This window comes from Littorina saxatilis, linkage group LG10 (assembly GCF_037325665.1).
Source record: "Littorina saxatilis isolate snail1 linkage group LG10, US_GU_Lsax_2.0, whole genome shotgun sequence".
NCBI classification, from domain to species: Eukaryota; Metazoa; Mollusca; class Gastropoda; order Littorinimorpha; family Littorinidae; genus Littorina; species Littorina saxatilis.
The window spans coordinates 7,745,461-7,766,392 of NC_090254.1; the positions used below are offsets into that span (position 1 = coordinate 7,745,461).

General features: G+C 41.3%; 1 protein-coding gene across 1 annotated transcript; it reads left to right on the forward strand.

Annotated features, from left to right (window-relative positions):
* The first annotated feature begins 251 nt into the window (after window positions 1–251).
* LOC138978079 (heparanase-like) lies at window positions 252–15,565 on the forward strand. Its single transcript, XM_070350705.1, has 11 exons — window positions 252–388; window positions 5,679–5,966; window positions 7,036–7,187; window positions 7,343–7,519; window positions 11,318–11,480; window positions 11,874–11,924; window positions 12,109–12,309; window positions 12,720–12,831; window positions 13,857–13,963; window positions 14,374–14,511; window positions 14,904–15,565. The coding sequence occupies exons 2-11, from the start codon at window positions 5,704–5,706 to the stop codon at window positions 15,058–15,060; spliced, it is 1,521 nt and encodes a 506-aa protein (XP_070206806.1). The 5' UTR covers window positions 252–388; window positions 5,679–5,703; the 3' UTR covers window positions 15,061–15,565.
* The last annotated feature ends 5,367 nt before the right edge of the window (window positions 15,566–20,932 follow it).

Consider the following 20,932-nt stretch of genomic DNA (forward strand, 5'->3'; position numbering starts at 1 on the left):
GATGTTAAAAATCAACAACCAACCAGGCCATGTGGCTCATATATACTGTCACTTGTGATAGTTTTGTTGCCTGTGAGTGTCCTTTTAATGTTCCTGATATGTAGGTGATAATCAATACACAGTGAAGATAGCACAGATAATTCCCCCAGACATCGCTGACCTTGACACAATCTCGTTATCTTTAAAGAACTGTTTTGATTTGCCTACATCAGCAGGCGTTGGGACGGTTTATCAGTTGTAAATTACTTTACTTGCGAACTATAGTGAGTGTGAGTCCAAAGGCATTCAAAAGAGATTGAACATTCTTTGTGTTCTTTCAAAATAATCAAATCAAAATTGCAAAGTTGATGCTGTATATCAACACTTTTTAAATTAAGGGCAAATTACAGTAAGTATGCTTTTGTAATATACTTCAATTGTGACAGAAAAATGTGCGCTTGTATACATTGCCCAAAAACAAGTTTGAGAAAAACGTGATTGTTCATTTGGATATTATATGTTGTGTCCCACATTTACAGTAGGATTGTGCATACCGTTTGTTGTATTTTAACTATGTACCCTTCTGCTCCTCTAGCATTTAGAGATGATTTTGAAGAAAATCGGCTAATTTCAAACATAAATCTCATTACTTTGGATCATTAGTGTTTTAAGGGTCATTCAATGATTCATGCTTTAAAATCCTTATGATCACTGGTGCCGACCGGCACGGTTGGCCTAGTGGTAAGGCGTCCGCCCCGTGATCGGGAGGTCGTGGGTTCGAACCCCGGCCGGGTCATACCTAAGACTTTAAAATTGGCAATCTAGTGGCTGCTCCTCCTGGCGTCTGGCATTATGGGGTTAGTGCTAGGACTGGTTGGTCCGGTGTCAGAATAATGTGACTGGGTGAGACATGAAGCCTGTGCTGCGACTTCTGTCTTGTGTGTGGCGCACGTTATGTCAAAGCAGCACCACCCTGGGCCCGTATGCTTACGGGGGAAGTTCGCGACAACTCCCGAAGTTTTGAGTGACATCGGAAGTACTTGCCTCACTTTCGTATGCATGGGCCGGAAAAAGGGTTTACCTCGAAGCAAAGCGAGGAAGTAACTCAGGGTATTTTGCGACTACTTCTAAAGTTTTGAGTGACATCGGAAGTACATCCTCACTTTCGCATGCATGGGACGAAAAAAAGAGTTTACTTTGGAAGCTAACGAGGAAGTAAATGAGGGTAAATGTACTACAGCCAGACCCAGTAGTAAACACGCTACTTCCACAGTTTCTCAGTGCAAAAAGGCAGGGCTTTTCTTCAGTTTTTCATGTCAAACCGAGCTGACGCTCCCAAAGAGAGAAAATAGAGGGAAAAGTCGTATCTTCTGCATGCATTTCGTGCACATTTCCCTGAATACAAACCTGAGTTGCCAGCTTTGACTTTTGTTTGTTCTGGGTCATTGGGCACCACTCTTTCATTCCCGCTTATACGAGGGGGTTACTGTGTTTCTATGAAAATGGGCGTCGTTGTGTGCATGTGTGAGTGTGTGTGTGTGTGTGTGTTTGTGTGCGTGCGTGCGTGTGTTTGTGTGCGTGTGCGTGTGTGTGTGTGTGTGTGTGTTCGAGTGTTGAAGTGTAAGTTTCTGCTATTTTTTTGTCATTGCTTTATCTGTGTGTGTGTGTGTGTGTGTGTGTGTGTGTGTGTGTGTGTGTGTGTGTGTGTGTATGTATTTGTGCGAGTGCCTGTCTGCAAGTGTGTGCGTGCGTGCGGGTATAATTGTGCGTCTGTTCCTTCATACGTTTGTTTGCGTGTTCGCGCGTGCCGTGTGTGTGTGTGTGTGTGTGTGTTTGTGTGTGTGTGTTTGTGTGTGTGTGTTTGTTTGTGTGTGTGTGTGTGTGTGTGTTTTCGATGTTATGTGTGTGTTCGACGGTTTGTGTGTGTTCGACGGTGTGTGTGTGTGTGTTCGACGTTATATGTGTGTTCGACGGTGTGTGTGTGTGTGTGTGTGTGTGTGTGTGTGTGTGTGTGTGTACCCACTCCCCACACTATGATGAGCTGACTATATTTGCGCCTTGATATTTTATTCATGTTCTTACGTTTTATGCTGGTTATTGTGATTCACCACACCCGAGTTTATCGTAATTGAGATAATAAAGTGTTCTATGTCTATGTATTATGTCTAATACACATGCACACACGCACGTAGGCTACAAAAATCCAATCTTGACTTTGAACTTTATATAAACATACATCCTCTTCACAATTAACGAGGACAAACGTAATTTACAAACACCTAAGTACAACAATTTTTCTGTTTTAAAACTTCGGACACACATTTTCTCAAATAATATGAAATTCGCTGAACTTACCTTCTTTTCACTACACCTTATATCTTGATTCCCAAAAAATGGAGTTCTGCCTTTTTAAATTTACCAGTAACACAAACATTCGCTCTGACCAAACTATTTTTGTCCAGCAGTTTTACCGATACACAATCATTAAAAAAACACTACAAAAAGAGTTTTAAGTTAACCGACTTTGCTACCACATAAACAACATTTTTTTTATTGTCCCCAACATTCTGGTCAACGAAATCATTATTATAGACAGTCATTCTATTTAAGGACAATTATCACAGCTTTCGTTCAACCAGTTAAAAACAATTATAGTAAAAGCTACAGCGCGATCAACGTTTGCCCATTTACGAACTCGCGATGAGATTTGTTTCTTCTGGTCACCAAGCCTACCGTTTACAAACGCATGCGCACTAATTGGGATTCCCCCAATTTTCTCGACCTTGACCTCAGAACTCTCGAAGCCACTAACTCATAACTCATAACTCATAACTCATAACATTTTATTGATCCAACAAAGGAAATTAATTTAGTCATCAGCACATATAGGTCATTAATTAATAACTATAAAAGAATAAAAGAAGAAAATTCATAAAACCCATGATATAAAAATACCCTACTACTTCGGCGTTCAATTTAGCTCGTGCATACCGAGTAGCTGGCAACTTTGCTTTCGAAGTTCCCACTTCCAATGTCAAGGGCCTCTCGCTTGACATAATTATACGACGATATCGCATCTCAAGGGTCCTTACCCATCCAAAAGAAACCTCCAGCGCATACTACAATTGCAGGACATTCCGTTTTTAAAGGCAGCTCATTGGGAAATTATCTCAGACACAATATCGAAGACGTGAAATGCGTCAATCGAGCAACTGTCGTAACTTGGCTACAATGAGACGGTCTCCTACCTTACACCATAGACACGGACTGTGACATTCTTGTTTAATTTAGGTGAAATGCTTAAAACAGAGTGACTCAAAAGCGACAGTTCGATCAGTTACTGACCGAAAAAAACGTGCTCGAGTCATTCGGCGAAGGTGGCGAGCTTTCAAACCAGCACGACTGAATAACTCAGAATGCCTTTTTTCATCATGCCTCTATTCTACACGAGTAACATAGTGCAGTGGTAACGGTTCCGGACTCTCGTTCAGTTGCTCCGGGTTCAAGTTCCGCCGGGAGCTATATATTTTTTATTAATCTTTTCCTTTTTAAGCCTCCGCAATTGCATTCCGGCTGCAAAAACCGGGTTTTGCCTCTGTGTTAATTTTATTCATTTGCAAAAGAAACCTTCCTATGCTTTGAAAAAATCATATCATGTCTTGACTTTCAACTGTACGCGCGTGTGTATATATGTGTCACTACGGTGAGTATGTGTGTGTGTGTGTGTGTGTGTATTTGTGTGTGTGTGTGTGACGTGTCACTTGTGTCATCATAGTTTCAGTGTGTGTATGAGTGTAGATTGAGAGAGAATGAGAGAAAGTGAGAGAGAGTGAGTGTGTGGTTATTTGTTTGTGACTGTGTGCGTGCGTGTATGGGTGCGTGTGTGTGTATATGTGTGCGCGCGAGCGCGCGCGTGTGTGTGTGTGTGTGCAGTGTGTGGTGTGTGTGTGTTTATGTGTGCCGTCAGTGTCACTTGTGTCATAGTGTCAGTATGTGCATGAGTGTACGTTTGTCTGTGTGTGCGTGTGTCGTAAGAGAGAGAGAGAGAGAGAGAGCGACACTTCTTTGGCAATTTTGGACCAGACAGCGTCTTTATGTTTAACAGTTAGACTGTTCTGAAATTTGGACAGAATAACCGTTCTTTCGTAAAACACTTCTGTCAAGAGTACAGCAATTTCACCATCTGAAAAAGGCGCAGAACGCCCCTCTGTGTCTACTTTCTTTTTGAGCGGCACACGTGCCCTGCCATTTTCGTTGACTGAAATGTTGATAGAAACGTGCGCATGCGTATTAGTAGGGATTCCCCCAATTTCCCCGACCTTGACCTTAATACTCTCGCTGTCACTACTTTGGCGTTCAAGTCAGTTCATGCATTGTGAACAGTTAGAAAGTTGACTTCGGGAGTTCCCACTTCGAAAAGAGGCCTCTACTTCCAGTGTTTCTTACTTCTAGTTCATGCATACGGGCCCTGATATGGCCCTTCGTGGTCGGCTGGGCGCTAAGCAAAAAAAAAAAAAAAAAAAAATCTGGTGCCAAAGTAAAAACTGACAAGGAATCAATGATCACCCTCGGGCTTGCCTTTACAGAGAAAACAAAACCTTTTTGACTTAAAATTGATCTTATTCACCACCCTTGACAAGGTTTGACACTGCCATGCTTATGTTGTTGTACTGGTGTCACCAACCTGCGACATTTTAGGATACAGGCTGTTTATACAGCAGTCCCTTTCACAAGCGGACACCCTTGGACCAAAGCAATTGTCCACCGGGGTCCTGATTTGGCCTATATGGTCCGCTGGACCCAAAAAGCAACAACTATCTAACAACAAAACAAAATGTAAGTCAGGTAATGAATGTATATTACAAAATATCAAAAATCAGAAAACAAAATGACAAACGATTGTTACTTACAGTAATGTACTTAAAATGTTGACACAAAATTATGCCCAAACCAACATCCCTGGAAAATAACATTGATTAAACACATCAATGACATATATGACACAGGGACTGGGTGGCCGAGTGGTAACGCACTTGCGCTCGGAAGCGAGAGGTTGCGTGTTCAGGCCTGGGTCAGGCCGCAATTTTCTCCCCCCTTTCCTAACCTAGGTGGTGGGTTCAAGTGCTAGTCTTTCGGATGAGACGAAAAACCGAGGTCCCTTCGTGTACACTACATTGGGGTGTGCACGTTAAAGATCCCACGATTGACAAAAGGGTCTTTCCTGGCAAAGTTGTATAGGCATAGATAAAAATGTCCATCAAATACCCGTGTGACTTGGAATAAAGCGTTAAAAAAAAAATTCCATCTCACACGGCATTAAGTCTCAGGGCTTGGAAACATGAATACACGCATGCAGGAAAAAAAAAAAGGTAGCGCCGTATACTGTATGGCAGCTCGCTTTCCCCAGGGAGAAAGCAGCCCGAATTTCTGTGAGGTTACCCTCATGGACTATATAAAATCTTATCCTTATCCTTATCCTTATTATGTAAAACATGAATTCTAAACATTCACAAACAAAATATAATATTTGAATTTTAAAAATCCTTGACACGTAGGGTTTCGATTTAGCGTTTATGTTCCCTTCGGGTGACGTTCCTAATTTTGTTTAGTAAAATTGGTTTAATTTAAATATGTGTAATGTTAAACTTGTGTGGTCCTAATTTGGACCCAAAAAGCAACAACTAACTAACCAAAAAAAGTACAAGTTGTGCAGGAACCGGGAAGATGCTGACCATCAGTACAGCAGGGATCATCATGACCCTCTGCCTGCTGAAATCGGCTGAGGCTTCAAGTGTCCGCTTCTTTTCTGTGGATCGCACTCAGCAAAAGGACGGTGCTCCACCCTCAGGAAAGAGTAAGGCAGTGGATGAACCGATAGTGGTGAACGTCAACCTTCAACAGTCGTTCAGCACCATCGATGATCGCTTTGTCGGTGTCACCCTTGACTTATGGTCATTGCTGGACACCTGGGGAACATTAGACTTCAAGTGAGTTTCGTCGTTCATGTTCAGATTAGAAAATGACCATGTTCATGTGAACAGTATTGTTTTCTCTTCGGGTTTTTTTTAATTTAGAATTGTTTAACTGAATGTCTTGTTTTTACGATTTCATCACTCGGGTTTTTGTAATTACTGATCTAGACTGAATTACTGACAGTAACCGTAAACGCCGGTTGTTGTTGTTTCCTGGGTTCTTAAGACAAGAAATACCAATAAACAAACACAACCACAATTCAGCTGGTATACCATTGTCAGTAATTCAGTCTAGACAGTATTCGTAATGTTAAGCAATTAAAATTAACTTATTTGTTCGGTTTCCTTTTTTTAATCAACCATTCTCGCAATGAAGTGATGGACCAAAATGTAAATAGTGTTAAGCATGGAGACTGCCATGTAAACTGAGAAAGGAGAGAAACTTGCATTGGTCTCGTTAAAGTGACAATAAAAGACAACAAAAAACAATAAACCAACCAATCTCACAAGCAGAGTTTTTGAATGTTCCATTACCTAATCAGAAATCAGTATGACCTAGGTTAACTCTTATTGTCACAACGTCTCTGCTGAAGGACCGGCACGGTTGGCCTAGTGGTAAGGCGTCCGCCCCGTGATCGGGAGGTCGTGGGTTCGAACCCCGGCCGGGTCATACCTAAGACTTTAAAATTGGCAATCTAGTGGCTGCTCCGCCTGGCGTCTGGCATTATGGGGTTAGTGCTAGGACTGGTTGGTCCAGTGTCAGAATAATGTGACTGGGTGAGACATGAAGCCTGTGCTGCGACTTCTGTCTTGTGTGTGGCGCACGTTATATGTCAAAGCAGCACCGCCCTGATATGGCCCTTCGTGGTCGGCTGGGCGTTAAGCAAACAAACAAACAAACTTTGCTGAAGGGACATTAACACACACACACACACACAAAAAACCAATCACAACGTCTATTATTTCACATGGGGTATTTAATTATCAGGGATTCAGTTTATTTTGTATTCCCAGATCTCCTTTGGTGCTTTAGCTTTAAAACTGGTTGAATTCAGAGGGTCAAGTATAGTATTTTTTCTTTCAGTTCCAGACAAGTGCAGAACATGGCACGAGCACTGGCGCCATGTTACTTCCGCTTGGGCGGTGGTGGATCGGACTCGATGACTTTTGTTGTGGATGACATTGACACTCATCTTAAACACCCTGTCCCCAACCCTCCTTTATTTAACTTGACAGGTGAGACCCAGCTCATTAACTCAATATCGGGTGTTTTATGATAGAATAATATATATGTAACCTCGGTTTAGGTTTCCTTTGTTAAGTTCCAGTGAGACTGTTGTAAAACCAAACATAACTGCGGCAAATTGTAATACCAACACTTTTACATACAGCTACCCAGTGGATCGCTGTGAACGAGTTTGTGCAAGCGGTTGGCTGGGACTTCATCTTTGACTTCAACGCACTCAAGCGGAACGCTGACGGCTCCTGGAATCCTGACAACGCTCGCCAGTTGCTGCAGTTTTCTGCTGACAGGAACTACACCATTGTTGGCTTTCAACTGGGGAATGGTGAGTTAAATTGACGTAACTATGCAGTCGTCAGCTACATTGGAACCCCCTTTTTAAGAGCTATCAAAGCCCTTTCCTTTGTTGGCTTCAAGTAGAAAAAACGAAAGTGTTCTGGCTAGGCTACACACTGGTCACACTTATATACTAGTATATAACGCATGTCCATCTGCTTAAAAGATGATTCAGCTGCTGCTGCAGCAGCTTCTAGCAAGAAATTACAACGACCACTTCAACTTCGGCTTCCTAACGGTTCGTCGGTATATTCGGCGGAACTTAGGGCCATCATCTTGGCGTTGAAATTAATCTATCAATCGACACATCCGTCTTTTCTGATTGTATCGGACTCGCTTTCAGCTCTTGAAGCTATTTCATCCAGAAAGTTCACTCACCCTTTTTTTATCGACATTCACGACCTTCACACTAAGCTTATTTCTGAAGGCAAGATTATAAATTTTATGTGGGCGCCCAGTCATATGGGCATACAAGGTAACGAAGCTGCTGACAAGGCAGCAACAAATGCTCTGGGGATGGCGGTCCCACCGCTTCCTGAACAATCTGTCCCTTTCACCGACCTTCGTCGAGAGACCCTTTTTTACAGTTTAAAACTCTGGCAAGACCGTTGGTCTACCTGCAAGGAAAATAAACTATACAAGATACGCCCTGAGCTATCAAAGCCCTTGCCTTTGATGGCTTCAAGTAGAAAAGAAGAAAGTGTTTTGGCTAGGTTACACACTGGTCACACTTATATAACTCATGTTCACCTGCTTAAAAGAGAAGAGGCACCATGGTGTCACGCCTGTGATAAGTTTTACTGTGATACATTTTCTCACTGAATGCACTGATCTGTATGATTTACGAGTGAAGTATTTTGACACCTATATTTTGAAACAGATTTTTATGGAGACCAGCTCTACAGCTCTCTTTGGATTTTTAAGGGAGTCTGGCCTTTATTTTAAGATTTGAATTTTAAAGATCCTTGACACGTAGGGTTTTGACTTAACTTTTGTGTTCCCTTCAGGTAACGTTCCTGACTTTGTGTTTTTTTTTAAATTGGTTTAATTTAGATTTGTGTAATGTTAAACTTGTGGGGTCCTGATTTGGCCTATATGGTCCGCTGGACCCAAAAAGCAACAACAATCAAATCAACATCTGCTTAAAAGAGAAGAGGCACCATGCTGCCACGCCTGTGATCATAGTTTTTCTGTGAGCCATTTTCTCACAGAGTGCGCTGATCTGTATGATCGAGTGAAATATTTTGACACTTCTAGCTTGAGACATATTTTTACAGAGGTCAGCTCTGCAGCTCTCTTTGGATTTTTAAAGGAGTCTGGCCTTTATTTTAAGATTTGAATTTTAAAAATCCTTGACACGTTGGGTTTCGATTTAGCTTCTATGTTCCCTTCGGGTGACGTTCCTAATTTTGTTCGGTAAAATTGGTTTAATTTAAATATGTGTAATGTAATGTAATGGGGCGGGGATATAGCTCAGTTGGTAGCGCGCTGGATTTGTATTCAGTTGGCCGCTGTCAGCGTGAGTTCGATCCCAGGTTCGGCGGAAATTTATTTCACAGAGTCAACTTTGTGTGCAGACTCTCTTCGGTGTCCGAACCTCCCCCCGTGTACACTACATTGGGTGTGCACGTTAAAGATCCCACGATTGACAAAAGGGTCTTTCCTGGCAAAATTGCTTAGGCACAGTTAATAATTGTCTACCTATACCCGTGTGACTTGGAATAATAGGCCGTGAAAGGTAAATATGCGCCGAAATGGCTGCAATCTACTGGCCGAATAAAATTTCATCTCACACGGCATCACTGCAGAGCGCCTAGAACTGTACCCACGGAATATGCGCGATATAAGACTCATTGATTGATTGATTGATTAATGTTAAACTTGTGGGGGTTCTGATTTGGCCTATATGGTCCGCTGGACCCCAAAAGCAAGAACTAACTTAAAATGGGGTGTAATTTTACAGAGGTTATGAACACGGTCTGACCCCCCGCGGGTTAGGGGGAAGAATTTACCCGATGCTCCCCAGCATGTCATAAGAGGCGACTAACGGATTCTGTTTCTCCTTTTACCCTTGTTAAGTGTTTCTTGTATAGAATATTGTCAATGTTTGTAAAGATTTTAGTCAAGCAGTATGTAAGAAATGTTAAGACCTTTGTACTGGAAACTTGCATGATCCCAGTAAGGTAATATATTGTACTACGTTGCAAGCCCCTGGAGCAATTTTTTGATTAGTGCTTTTGTGAACAAGAAACAATTAACAAGTGGCTCCATCCCATCTCCCCCCCCCCCCCCTTTCCCCGTCGCGATATAACCTTCGTGGTTGAAAACGACGTTAAACACCAAATAAAGAAAACACCAAATAAAGAAAAGAAAGAACACGGTCTGAGAAAAGTGTAAACAAGTCGCGTAAGGCGAAAATACAATATTTAGTCAAGTAGCTGTCGAACTCACAGAATGAAACTGAACGCAACGCAACGCAGCAAGACCGTATACTCGTAGCATCGTCACTCCACCGCCCGTGGCAAAGGCAGTGCACGTGGAATTGACAAGAAGAGCGGGGTATTCGTTGCGCTGAGAAGGATAGCACGCTTTTCTGTACCTCTCTTCGTTTTAACTTTCTGAGCGTGTTTTTAATCCAAACATATCATATCTATATATTTTTGGAATCAGGAACCGACAAGGAATAAGATAAAAGTGTTTTTAAATTGATTTCGAAAAAAAAATTTGATAATAATTTTTATATATTTAATTTTTAGAGCTTGTTTTTAATCCGAATATAACATATTTATATGTTTTTGGAATCAGCAAATGATGGAGAATAAGATAAACGTAAATTTGGATCGTTTTATAAATTTTTATTTTTATTTACAATTTTCCGATTTTTAATGACCAAAGTCATTAATTAATTTTTAAGCCACCAAGCTGAAATGCAATACCGAACCCCGGGCTTCGTCGAAGAGTACTTGACCAAAATTTCAACCAATTTGGTTGAAAAATGAGGGCGTGACAGTGCCGCCTCAACTTTCACGAAAAGCCGGATATGACGTCATCAAAGACATTTATCAAAAAAATGAAAAAAACGTTCGGGGATTTCATACCCAGGAACTCTCATGTCAAATTTCATAAAGATCGGTCCAGTAGTTTAGTCTGAATCGCTCTACACACACACACACACACACAGACACACACACACACGCACACACACACGCACATACACCACGACCCTCGTTTCGATTCCCCCTCGATGTTAAAATATTTAGTCAAAACTTGACTAAATATAAAAAGGAGGGAATCTTAAATTATTTTTTTTTTTTGGGGGGGGGGTCTTACAAGGGTGTTTCACTGTATCGGTTAAAGAGACATTGAGAACAATAAGCAAATAATGATGCAGTCTTCAGCTGTAGTGAGTTGCGGATTTCAATAGGATTCTTCTAAAATTTTGCGAGGACAATTTGAATCTTGGGATATTTGTGAAGTTGGTTTCATTGATTTATCTGTTAGTGTGTCTGTTATTCTTTGTTAGTGTGTGTGTGTATGTGTGTGTGTGTGTGTGTACGGGGAGATTTTACAAGGGACACCTTTTTAAAATTGGGCAAACAATTCCCTCTGTGGACATAATGCAGTCTTGATACAGATTTTAATTTAATTTAATTTCAAGGTTTCGATGAAAGCCTTGAGTGATCTTTGTTAGTGAATATGATCGCATGTGTGGGACAGAACGGTACCTTACAAAATTGAAATTTAGTGACGTTTTAAGGATGTCATTTATGTGTTTTTTCTCATGCAGAATATGAATACTTCCCTGGTAACTACCAGAAAAATCTGAGCGCAGAACAGTATGCAAAGGATACCGTATCACTTCGGCAACTTCTGACAGAGTTTCCAAACTATTATTCGTCCTTCATCACCGGTCCCGAAACTGTGAACACCGCTGTCCAATATTTCAAAGCGTAAGTTTTCAATTCCCAGGGGTTGGTTGATGCTGGCGCATGAAATGTGCGTGGGTGGGGGAGGGGGGGCTCTTTTTGTGTCTACTCAATAACTTGGTATGAGCAGTCAAGAGGAGAGCTCACATACACACACGCACTCTCTCTCTCTCTCTCTCGCCTCGCCTCACCTCACCTCATTTGCCTGTCATGTGCATGGTCTCCAGCAAATCATGACCTTCAATAAGATGTGTTTTCATGGGTGCATAATGCTTAACATTCTGAGTTGGAAATTTGAATAGTCAAATTATTAAGTTATTTAGTAAGAATATATTGGAAGATGAAATTAATATGTATGATGTGATGTGATATATGATAGTATGTAATATATGGTATATTTAATCTGCACTTTTTCAGGTATTTAGCTGCTGGTGCATACAAAACTGTGCGTGCTGCCTCCTTCCATCAGTGAGTTATATCATTTCTTTGAGGGGAGAAGGAAAAAGAGGGAGAAAAACAGCAACAATAGAAAAATGGAGAGTCTGAATGCAGCTTAAAAAGTGTGAATGCGTACAGATGAATATTGCATGTTGGCTATTATTGAATGTTGAAGGCACGTTAAAAACAATGACTCACTTACTTTCCTTTCCAGATATTACTTTGCTGCGCCAAATGGAGCACTGGCTAACTTCACTGACGTCCAAGTAATGGATTTACTTGTTGCTCGACTGGATGACGTCATTGGTCAGGCTAGTTCTGTGGACCCTCAACTTCCACTCTGGCTGACTGAAACGTCGTCTGCAGCCTTGGGTGGAATGTTCGGAGTTTCTGATAGATTTGTGGCAGGATTTTTGTGAGTGCTGACTTTCCCTTCATGCAGTTGTGTTTTTTCTCGGAAACACTTCAGCTTAACATGACTACATGTTTGTGAGTGCTCACTAAAACATTAAAGCGAAACAATGCATTTTTGCGAGTTCTTGCGGTTTTTTCCTCACTGTTCTGTAAAGGCAGTTGTCTCGGGAACAGTCAAAATGAATTTGCTGTTCATGTATTAAGTCCAATTGTTGTTTTTGAGAATGCTATGGCTTGAGTTGTTCAAGTGTCAGTTGTTTCTTTGTATAGATCTATAAAGGCGCGTCTGTTAAAATCTCTCTCTCTCTCTCTCTCTCTCTCTCTCTCTCTCTCTCTCTCTCTCTCTCTCTCTCTCTCTCTCTCTCTATCTCTCTTACTCACTCACTAATTGCTTCTACATGTTCTTTCCAGATGGCTCGACAAGCTGGGACTGTGTGCTTCCAGAAGCATTCAGACGGTCATCCGACAAGATTTCTACGGAGGCAACTATTCTCTCATTGACGCAAACCTTAACCCTAACCCGGTTGGTACAGCAAATTGCATTGTTTTGACGCTTATTCTAAAGAAGATTGATAATGTGGTGGCTGCTTGAATAACCCTTTTGCATAGACCGGCACGGTTGGCCTAGTGGTAAGGCGTCCGCCCGAACCCCGGCCGGGTCATACATAAGACTTTAAAATTGGCAATCTAGTGGCTGCTCCGCCTGGCGTCTGGCATTATGGGGTTAGTGCTAGGACTGGTTATTCTGGTGTCAGAATAATGTGACTGGGTGAGACATGAAGCCTGTGCTGCAACTTCTGTCTTGTGTGTGGCGCACGTTATATGTCAAAGCAGCACCGCCCTGATATGGCCCTTCGTGGTCGGCTGGGCGTTAAGAAACAAACAAACTGCCTGCATGACGTCAGGCAGCTGACGTCCCGGGCAAATACCCTTTCAATAAACAAAAAGAAAAATAAGAACAATATCAAACAAAACATGTATTCGTTTGTTTTATTCACTTATACATCTAGGACACATTGTAAGTTGTCAAGTAGATACAGGTAATGGTTTGTAAAAAAAAAAAAAAAAAAAAAAAAAAAAAATTACTGGCAGGGATGTGTTGGGTGTTTATTTTTACTCTTTGATACTGAGTTCAGTTAATTTTGCTGGTTTAGCCTGTAGCATCTGATCTTCCTTGACGGTCTCTTCATCAATGACACAGAATTGCTTAGACGACTGAATGTCTAAATCAACATTAGATTACTATTAGGTAAACGTGTTTTATTTTAGTATAGCAGTTCTTGTCTTTTATACACATCGCAGACGGTCTCATCTGGTAACGCTTTTTCTGGACCACAATAACCTTGGAATTATTTATTCAAGAAAATGTTTTGGATTTTATACACAAGTTCGGCGGAACAGTTCTGGTAGAGGAGAAATCGAATGAATGATTATAAGTTGTGTCGTTGACTGATGTATTTAGTTGGTTTTATGTATATCCAAGGATATCGCACAGAAAAGTCTCTGAAGTGTACTTGTATAGTGTGTTTTCATGTTTCGTGTCTGTAGGATTTCTGGCTGACAGTGTTGTACAAAAGGATTGTACGTGGCGCTGTGTTCCACGCTACAGGACGTCACGATGTCCGTGTCTACGCTGCCTGCGCCAACACTGACAAGTGTGTATAAGTATAGACCTGAGAGCTCTCTTTAAGAGTTAGAAACCCTCTGTGTGTGTTGAAGGGGGGCAGGGGCGGCGGTTGTGTGTGAGGGGGAGGGGCTGTCTAGTGTGGAGAGCGAGGACGAGGGATTTGTGTGTGACATGTTTCAGGTTTTCCTTAGATTTCAGACACAGCTGAAGGGGTATTATGTGCATGTTCGACTAGCATTAAGAAGTAAAGTTGCATTAAAAATCAACCACTGCTTTGCTCACCGTTGATAATTGCAAGTTAAGATTAATTTAGGTTGATGTCGTTGGACATTGTGTATGATTTGACATTGTCAGTGTCTGTCCGTCTGACTGGACATATGTTTCTGTCTGTGTGCCATGTTTTCTGACCGTGACAAATAGCGATGTTCCTGTCTCCAGCTTTCCAGCGGGCAGTCTGGTGGTGTACATGCTCAATCCTAACAACTGCACTGTGACCTTTGACCTGCGCCAGTTTAACACGCAGCCTCGCTTCAGCTATTCACTGACTGCAGGAGACAGCGATGGCTTGGTGTCTAAGTAGGTGGCTTGAGCAGTCAACCTTTTTGTACTGTGCTGTGGAAGATAGTAGTCTGCGATAGGGATTCATCATTTGAATGGATAAGGGCCATGAACGTTTGGATAAGATTCATAAATTAGTGTGTGTGTGTGTTTCTCTGTCTGTCTGCCTGTGTGTGTTTGCATGTTTGTGTTTGTCTGTCTGTGTGTGTATCTGTCTGTATGTGAGAGAGAGAGAGAGAGAGAGAGAGAGAGAGAGAGAGAGAGAGAGAGAGTAAAACACAGAACTAATCTAGACTGGCTATCACCGAAAGTAAGTCAATGTTTTTGTTTTCAAACTGACCCTTTGATGATTTCGCAAATATGGTTAAACAAGCCAGATGGTAATTCAGTTATGAATGTTCATGTTTCAGGTTCATGGCCTTGAACGGTGTAAAACTAGAACTGGTGAATGACGAGTTACCGGACTTAAAACCTGAATCAGCGCCCCGTGGTGTGGTGACCGTGCCTGCGTATTCCTACACGTTCCTGGTGTTTCCTGAAGCAGGGGTTTCCATCTGTCTGCACTGAGCGATATGTTCTAACATGTAGAGAATATGAATAGAATATTATTCGGTTTTGAATAACACATTTGTAAGAAACTGAAACATTCATGAAGTCTGACGAAATGTTTTGTTTTGTTTTTTCTTCAGTTTTTGCAGTGCTAATGCTTACTTGCGATTTAACTGGTATTGTTGATTTTTGCGGTCGTGTGTGCTGTGAAAAAGTAAAGTCTTGTTTTGTGCGGCGTTTCTTAGTGTGGTTGCTGTATTGGGTATATAATATACTAAGGCAGCTAAGAATTTCTTAAATTTGAGATAATAGATGAAGTTTCTGTCGTTGCAAGCCCCTGGAGCAATTTTTTGATTAGTGCTTTTGTGAACAAGAAACACTTAACAAGTGGCTCTATCCCATCTCCCCCCTTTCCCCTATCCCATCTCCCCCCTTTCCCTCGTCGCGATATAACCTTCGTGGTTGAAAACGACGTTAAACACCAAATAAATAAATAAATAAATAAATAAATGAAGTTTCTGTACTAAATTTGAAATGTTATCCATGTGTGTACATGCGTGCTTGTGTGTGTCAGTGTGTGTCTTCCACTTTCTGACGAAATCTATCAAAAATGTATATTTCTATTGATTATGGGTAACTATGTAAAAGGAAACAAGTCATGTGAAGTGATGTCAAACTTTTAGTCAATCTTTCGGTCCAAAACTACACCATCAATACACACATAAAATGAGATTAGACTACACTTAGACAGGGTTAATTACCCAATACCCGAAGACAGGTAGTGCTTGGCTTGCAAACATAGGATCAATTTTTCGAATCACGGGATGAAAAAAATCATTTTTTAATCTGTAAAGATTTAATTGAACCAATTTTTTTTTCTTTTGCAATCCAAAAGTTCAAACTGAGTCAAAGATTGTTTGACCACAATGTCAATTTATTTGAAACAGGTCGTGACAGTGCCGCCTCAACTTTCGAAAAAGCGGATGTGAAGTCATCAAAAACATGTATCTAAACAATGGAGAAAACAATTGTGTGAGGATCACATCCGCCGTAATGAACATGTAAAGTTTCATGAAAATCTGTCGAGTAGTTTTCCGGAATTCGCTGTACGCACAGACTTGCACACATACACCACAACCACCCTCGTCTAGATTACTCCCCCCGCGGGTTAGGGGGAAGAATTTACCCGATGCTCCCCAGCATGTCGTAAGAGGCGACTAACGGATTTTGTTTCTCCTTTTACCCTTAAGTGTTTCTTGTTTAGAATATAGTCAATGTTTGTAAAGATTTTAGTCGAGCAGTATGTAAGAAATGTTAAGTCCTTTGTACTGGAAACTTGCATTCTCCCAGTAAGGTAATATATTGTACTACGTTGCAAGCCCCTGGAGCAATTTTTTTATTAGTGATTTCGTGAACAAGAAACACTTAACAAGTGGCTCTATTCCATCCTCCCCCCCCCCCCCCCCCCCTTTCCCCGTCGCGATATAACCTTCGTGGTTGAAAACGACGTTAAACACCAAATAAAGTAAAAGTAAAGTCTAGATTACCAGACTATCTGGAAACATTGTCTAAACTTGACTAAATGTAAAAACAAATAACATTAAAAACGCCACAATTCTTGAGCGGAACAGTATCAATGCAGAGTTGATTGTTTGCACGGTTTAGTTTTCCCGTGCAATCTGGATTTAACCTAAATCTGTGCCGCCTTGCGTAGGTTTCATCAGATACCACTGCCGCCGTCTATAACAATATGTTTGCGGGCATCTAATGATCTATCGCTAATATCAGCCGCTCGCGATTGTTTATGTGTGTCATTGTGTGTGCGTATCTTTGCAGATACTGCGTAGGAATGAGGGCGTGTGAACATCACGATACTTTATTAACAAGTCCCGTGAAGCGATATCAACACATTTAGTCAATCTGTCGGCCTGAAATTAAAACTTCAACACCGAAAACCAGTTATCACGGATACTCATGCATGGGAACTGTTCGCGGATTTCCGCGAAAAGGAAATAAAGTTTCAGCGAAAATAAAAAATTGTCTGCGGCAAAAAAAAAAGTAAGTAGAGGTTACATGCCGAGTCTCAGTGATTATTAAAACTAATGGTCGAAGTTAGCGGATCATGAAAAATGCGAGCTTCAGCGAGCTTTTTCATGATCGCGAACTGAAACCATTATTTTTAATAATCACTGAGACGAGGTATGTAACCTCTTCATTCCTCCTTTCTTCAGTTACTCAAAGAAAAGGAGTTTTTGTGCGAAAGTTTGATAGAATCCAAATCACTCAGTCTACCTGCGCATGCGATTGAATAATGCGCGGTTGTATAGTTCAGGGAAAATCAATCAATTCTGTTAACACTTCTTGTCAGTTTCCCTGTTTTGGACTAAAATCAAGTACAGTTATATGTTGTTATTCTGCTGTGGCGGTAAAGGCAGATAGTGTGTGTTCTGTTCATGTTTTGGTATCGCTTAGGAAATGTTCTTTCTTCGAATGGGACTGTCACGATCTAGTGACATGGACCAAGAAAGTGTCACTCGGTGGGGTGCCTTCTCTTGGTCAATTGCGACAGAAAGCGCCTGTGCGTGAGTCTGGGCTACGGCAGATTTTTGTTAACCATGCATAGCGAGCACGGATTTCACGGGGATGATTTCTGCTGTCGAAGCAGAACTCAGCTATAGCTGAACTTGATATGTGACAAGGTTAGTCACGTGTTTTCGTCAAGGTTGTCTGTGTGAGGACAAGTAACTGGACACTCAAAATTCAGCAGCGAGGAAGAAGGGTCGGTGTCAGAATTCTCCTACAAGTTTGATGGTTTTTCAACACGTTTAAATACTTTACTGGGTATCGACGTGCTATGCTACTTGCTAGGAACTCCATAGTGACAGACCACCTGCTTCTTGGACACATGCTGGCTGACGGACGGGTCGTCAATTTCTCTTCGCCCTGCGGGGATGGTTCTTCACCGCATAAAGTAGTCGGCAAGAGGGTGAATGGTGTGTCGCTGTTGACGAACAGAGGCCATTCAAAGGAGGAAGCGGTTTTTGCTTCCATGAGAGTGCTACATTCATAGGCTTTTTGAGGTAATAAATCATTATTTAACGCTGTTGACGAGTCTGTGTTTGTGGAATGAAATACTCTCTGTTGTTCTTTCCAGGTTAGCGCATAATTTGCTCTTTGTGACGCTAAAATACTAATCTGTATATGGTTTTTGCAGATATGGAGAGAAGGAAGGAAAATAGCTGATTTGTTGTTGTAAAAGTTCGTTTGTGCAGGCCCACGTGCTCTATGAAATATGTAAAGGTGACGTGTTTGATGGTGGAGGGTAAAAGGTTGCGTGGCATGTTTAGTGCACCGATGCTTTTTGTTGCAGCCTTTCTACCTACTATTGTCTGCTGCGTTTTTCTACGCTACGTGACTGCCGACTACGGGTCATCGCTATATGCTGTAACCGGGTCATCGCTGTTGCTGTTTTTCTGCTACTGCTGCTGGGATAACCGGAGAGGCCGTCACCGTCTGCAGGGGTCTTCCGGCAGGCAGTGACGTCACCTACAAGACCACCCTTTATTTCCAGCAGTGGAGTGAGGCGCCTGACTTCCCCACGATTCCCTGCTTCGTTCCACGCCAACCAGCACTCCAATCGACGAAGCAGTAGTGGGGAAGAACTATTTACGGGACGTCCACTCGTAGCAGAAAGCTAAGTGCACCGTGCTATTGCGCCTTTTTCCACCGAGTCATCCTTTTATATTTGTGATTTCTGTTGAGTGGTAACAACGTGAGGGTGAGATACCTGCTTTAACCTGCGTTCTTTGACAGACAGCTATAATATACTTTCCTAGCTATACACGGGATCAGCGTGTTACTATAATTTTCTATATTCTAACTGGCATTTTGTCAGTGACCATTGGTTTTACGTTTTGAACGTAAAAGAACATATTTTGAGCGAAGTCTCGAGGGAGGTGGCGGGTTATTACATAAACAGGCGTCTGAAACTTATACTTTTGTTGATTCTATTTAATTGTATGACTGCGAGAGTGGATCGTGGTGTGGTTAGTTAGAGGTAACTAACCGTTTCATAATCACCTTATGTGATATAGTGAAACGTGACAGGGACAAGCAGACGAACTTTTGCTCCCGTGTTCCAACGTTAAAAACTGTATGAAGTTCAGTTTTCTGGGGCAAAATAGTGTATGAAACCGCTGTATGTTCTTCAAATTGAGATGTGTGCATTTGGTTGCGTGTAATCTGTTTATAGAATAACATTTTGTCTAAAACTAACCGTCAGATTGCAGTCTTTTCCCCCCGCGGGTTAGGGGGAAGAATTTACCCGATGCTCCCCAGCATGTCGTAAGAGGCGACTAACGGATTCTGTTTCTCCTTTTACCCTCGTTAAGTGTTTCTTGTATAGAATATAGTCAATTTTTGTAAAGATTTTAGTCAAGCAGTATGTAAGAAATGTTAAGTCCTTTGTACTGGAAACTTGCATTCTCCCAGTAAGGTAATACATTGTACTACGTTGCAAGCCCCTGGAGCAAATTTTTGATTAGTGCTTTTGTGAACAAGAAACAATTGACAAGTGGCTCTATCCCATCTCCCCCCTTTCCCCGTCGCGATATAACCTTGAATGGTTGAAAACGACGTTAAACACCAAATAAAGAAAAGAAAGAAAGATGTATATTTCGTACATTGGAGCGTTCGGAACTTTTCAATCGCTAAAGTAGTTCCCTCAAAGTATAACTCATCAACCTGTGAGCTATCGAGGGTTCAGGCCCGTTGTTGGGTAAGTGATTTTGGTTGTTGGGTAAGTTACCGAAAAATAACTAGCCCTACACGTTTAGAGAGAGAAAGAAGCAGAGGGGGGAATAAATTAAATGATATAATTATATACGATTGTCTCTCTATCCATTATTTGCTTACACGATAACTATTCAAAATATTTAATTTGGAATTGACTGACGTAGTCCGAAGAATTCATGCATCAACTTCCGTCGCGTATTCGACGTCATAACTTCGCATAACTTATGGTCTCGGTATTTCGTTGGCCTTCATATTTCCTACTTGTAAAATGACCCTCAAAGCTAACCATAGCGTCTGAGTACCTTTGAAGAAGGCCTGCGGGCCGAAAATTTGGAAACAAAAGATGATACATTCTGGCTTGGTGTTGAACTTTGTATTGTGATGTATAAAGCTTTTTAAGCTTTAAAAAGTGTTCCAGCTTTCATTGTGTGGAGTGGTGCAGAGGAAAAAAGAGTTTCTTGAATTTGTGTGTGTGTGTGTGTGCTTCATCGTTGCATCATGTAAAGTGAGGATCAGAGAGAGATTGATGAATGGATGGACGGACGGATTGATTGAATGTTGTAGCGTTAGGTGAGTAGCAGACTGAGCTTATGCATCTTCCGATGTTTTTGTTTTTTGCCGCAATACAATCATATACCTCAAAACAAAAACACACACACATGTCAAATAAAATAGAGATATAAATAAGTTGGGTCAAGATACTCTTCTCGTTGGTGTGTTTTATAGACCACCGAGTGCAACCGTCGACCATTGGCTTATCAACGAAAAAAAAATTATTACAATTTTCAGATTTTTAATTACCAAAGTCATTAATAAATTTTTAAGCCACCAAGCTGAAATGCAATACCGAAGTCCGGCCTTCGTCGAAGATTGCTTTACAAAAATGTCAATCAATTTTATTGAAAAATGAGGGTGTGACAGTGCCGCCTCAACTTTTATAAAAAGCCGGATATGACGTCATCAAAAGTATTTATCAAAAACAATCCGGGGATATCATTCCCAAGAACTCTCATGTCAAATTTAATAAAGATCGGTCCAGTAGTTTGGTCTGAATCGCTCTACACACACACACGCACAGACACACACACATACACCA

Bases quoted from the DNA above. Each gene is read 5' to 3' on its own strand.
- LOC138978079 (XM_070350705.1), top strand. From the start codon at position 5,704: ATGCTGACCATCAGTACAGCAGGGATCATCATGACCCTCTGCCTGCTG. The intron at 7,188-7,342 runs GTGAGACCCAGC...TTTTACATACAG, and splicing joins TCCTTTATTTAACTTGACAG to CTACCCAGTGGATCGCTGTG. The intron at 12,832-13,856 runs GTTGGTACAGCA...TCGTGTCTGTAG, and splicing joins CAAACCTTAACCCTAACCCG to GATTTCTGGCTGACAGTGTT.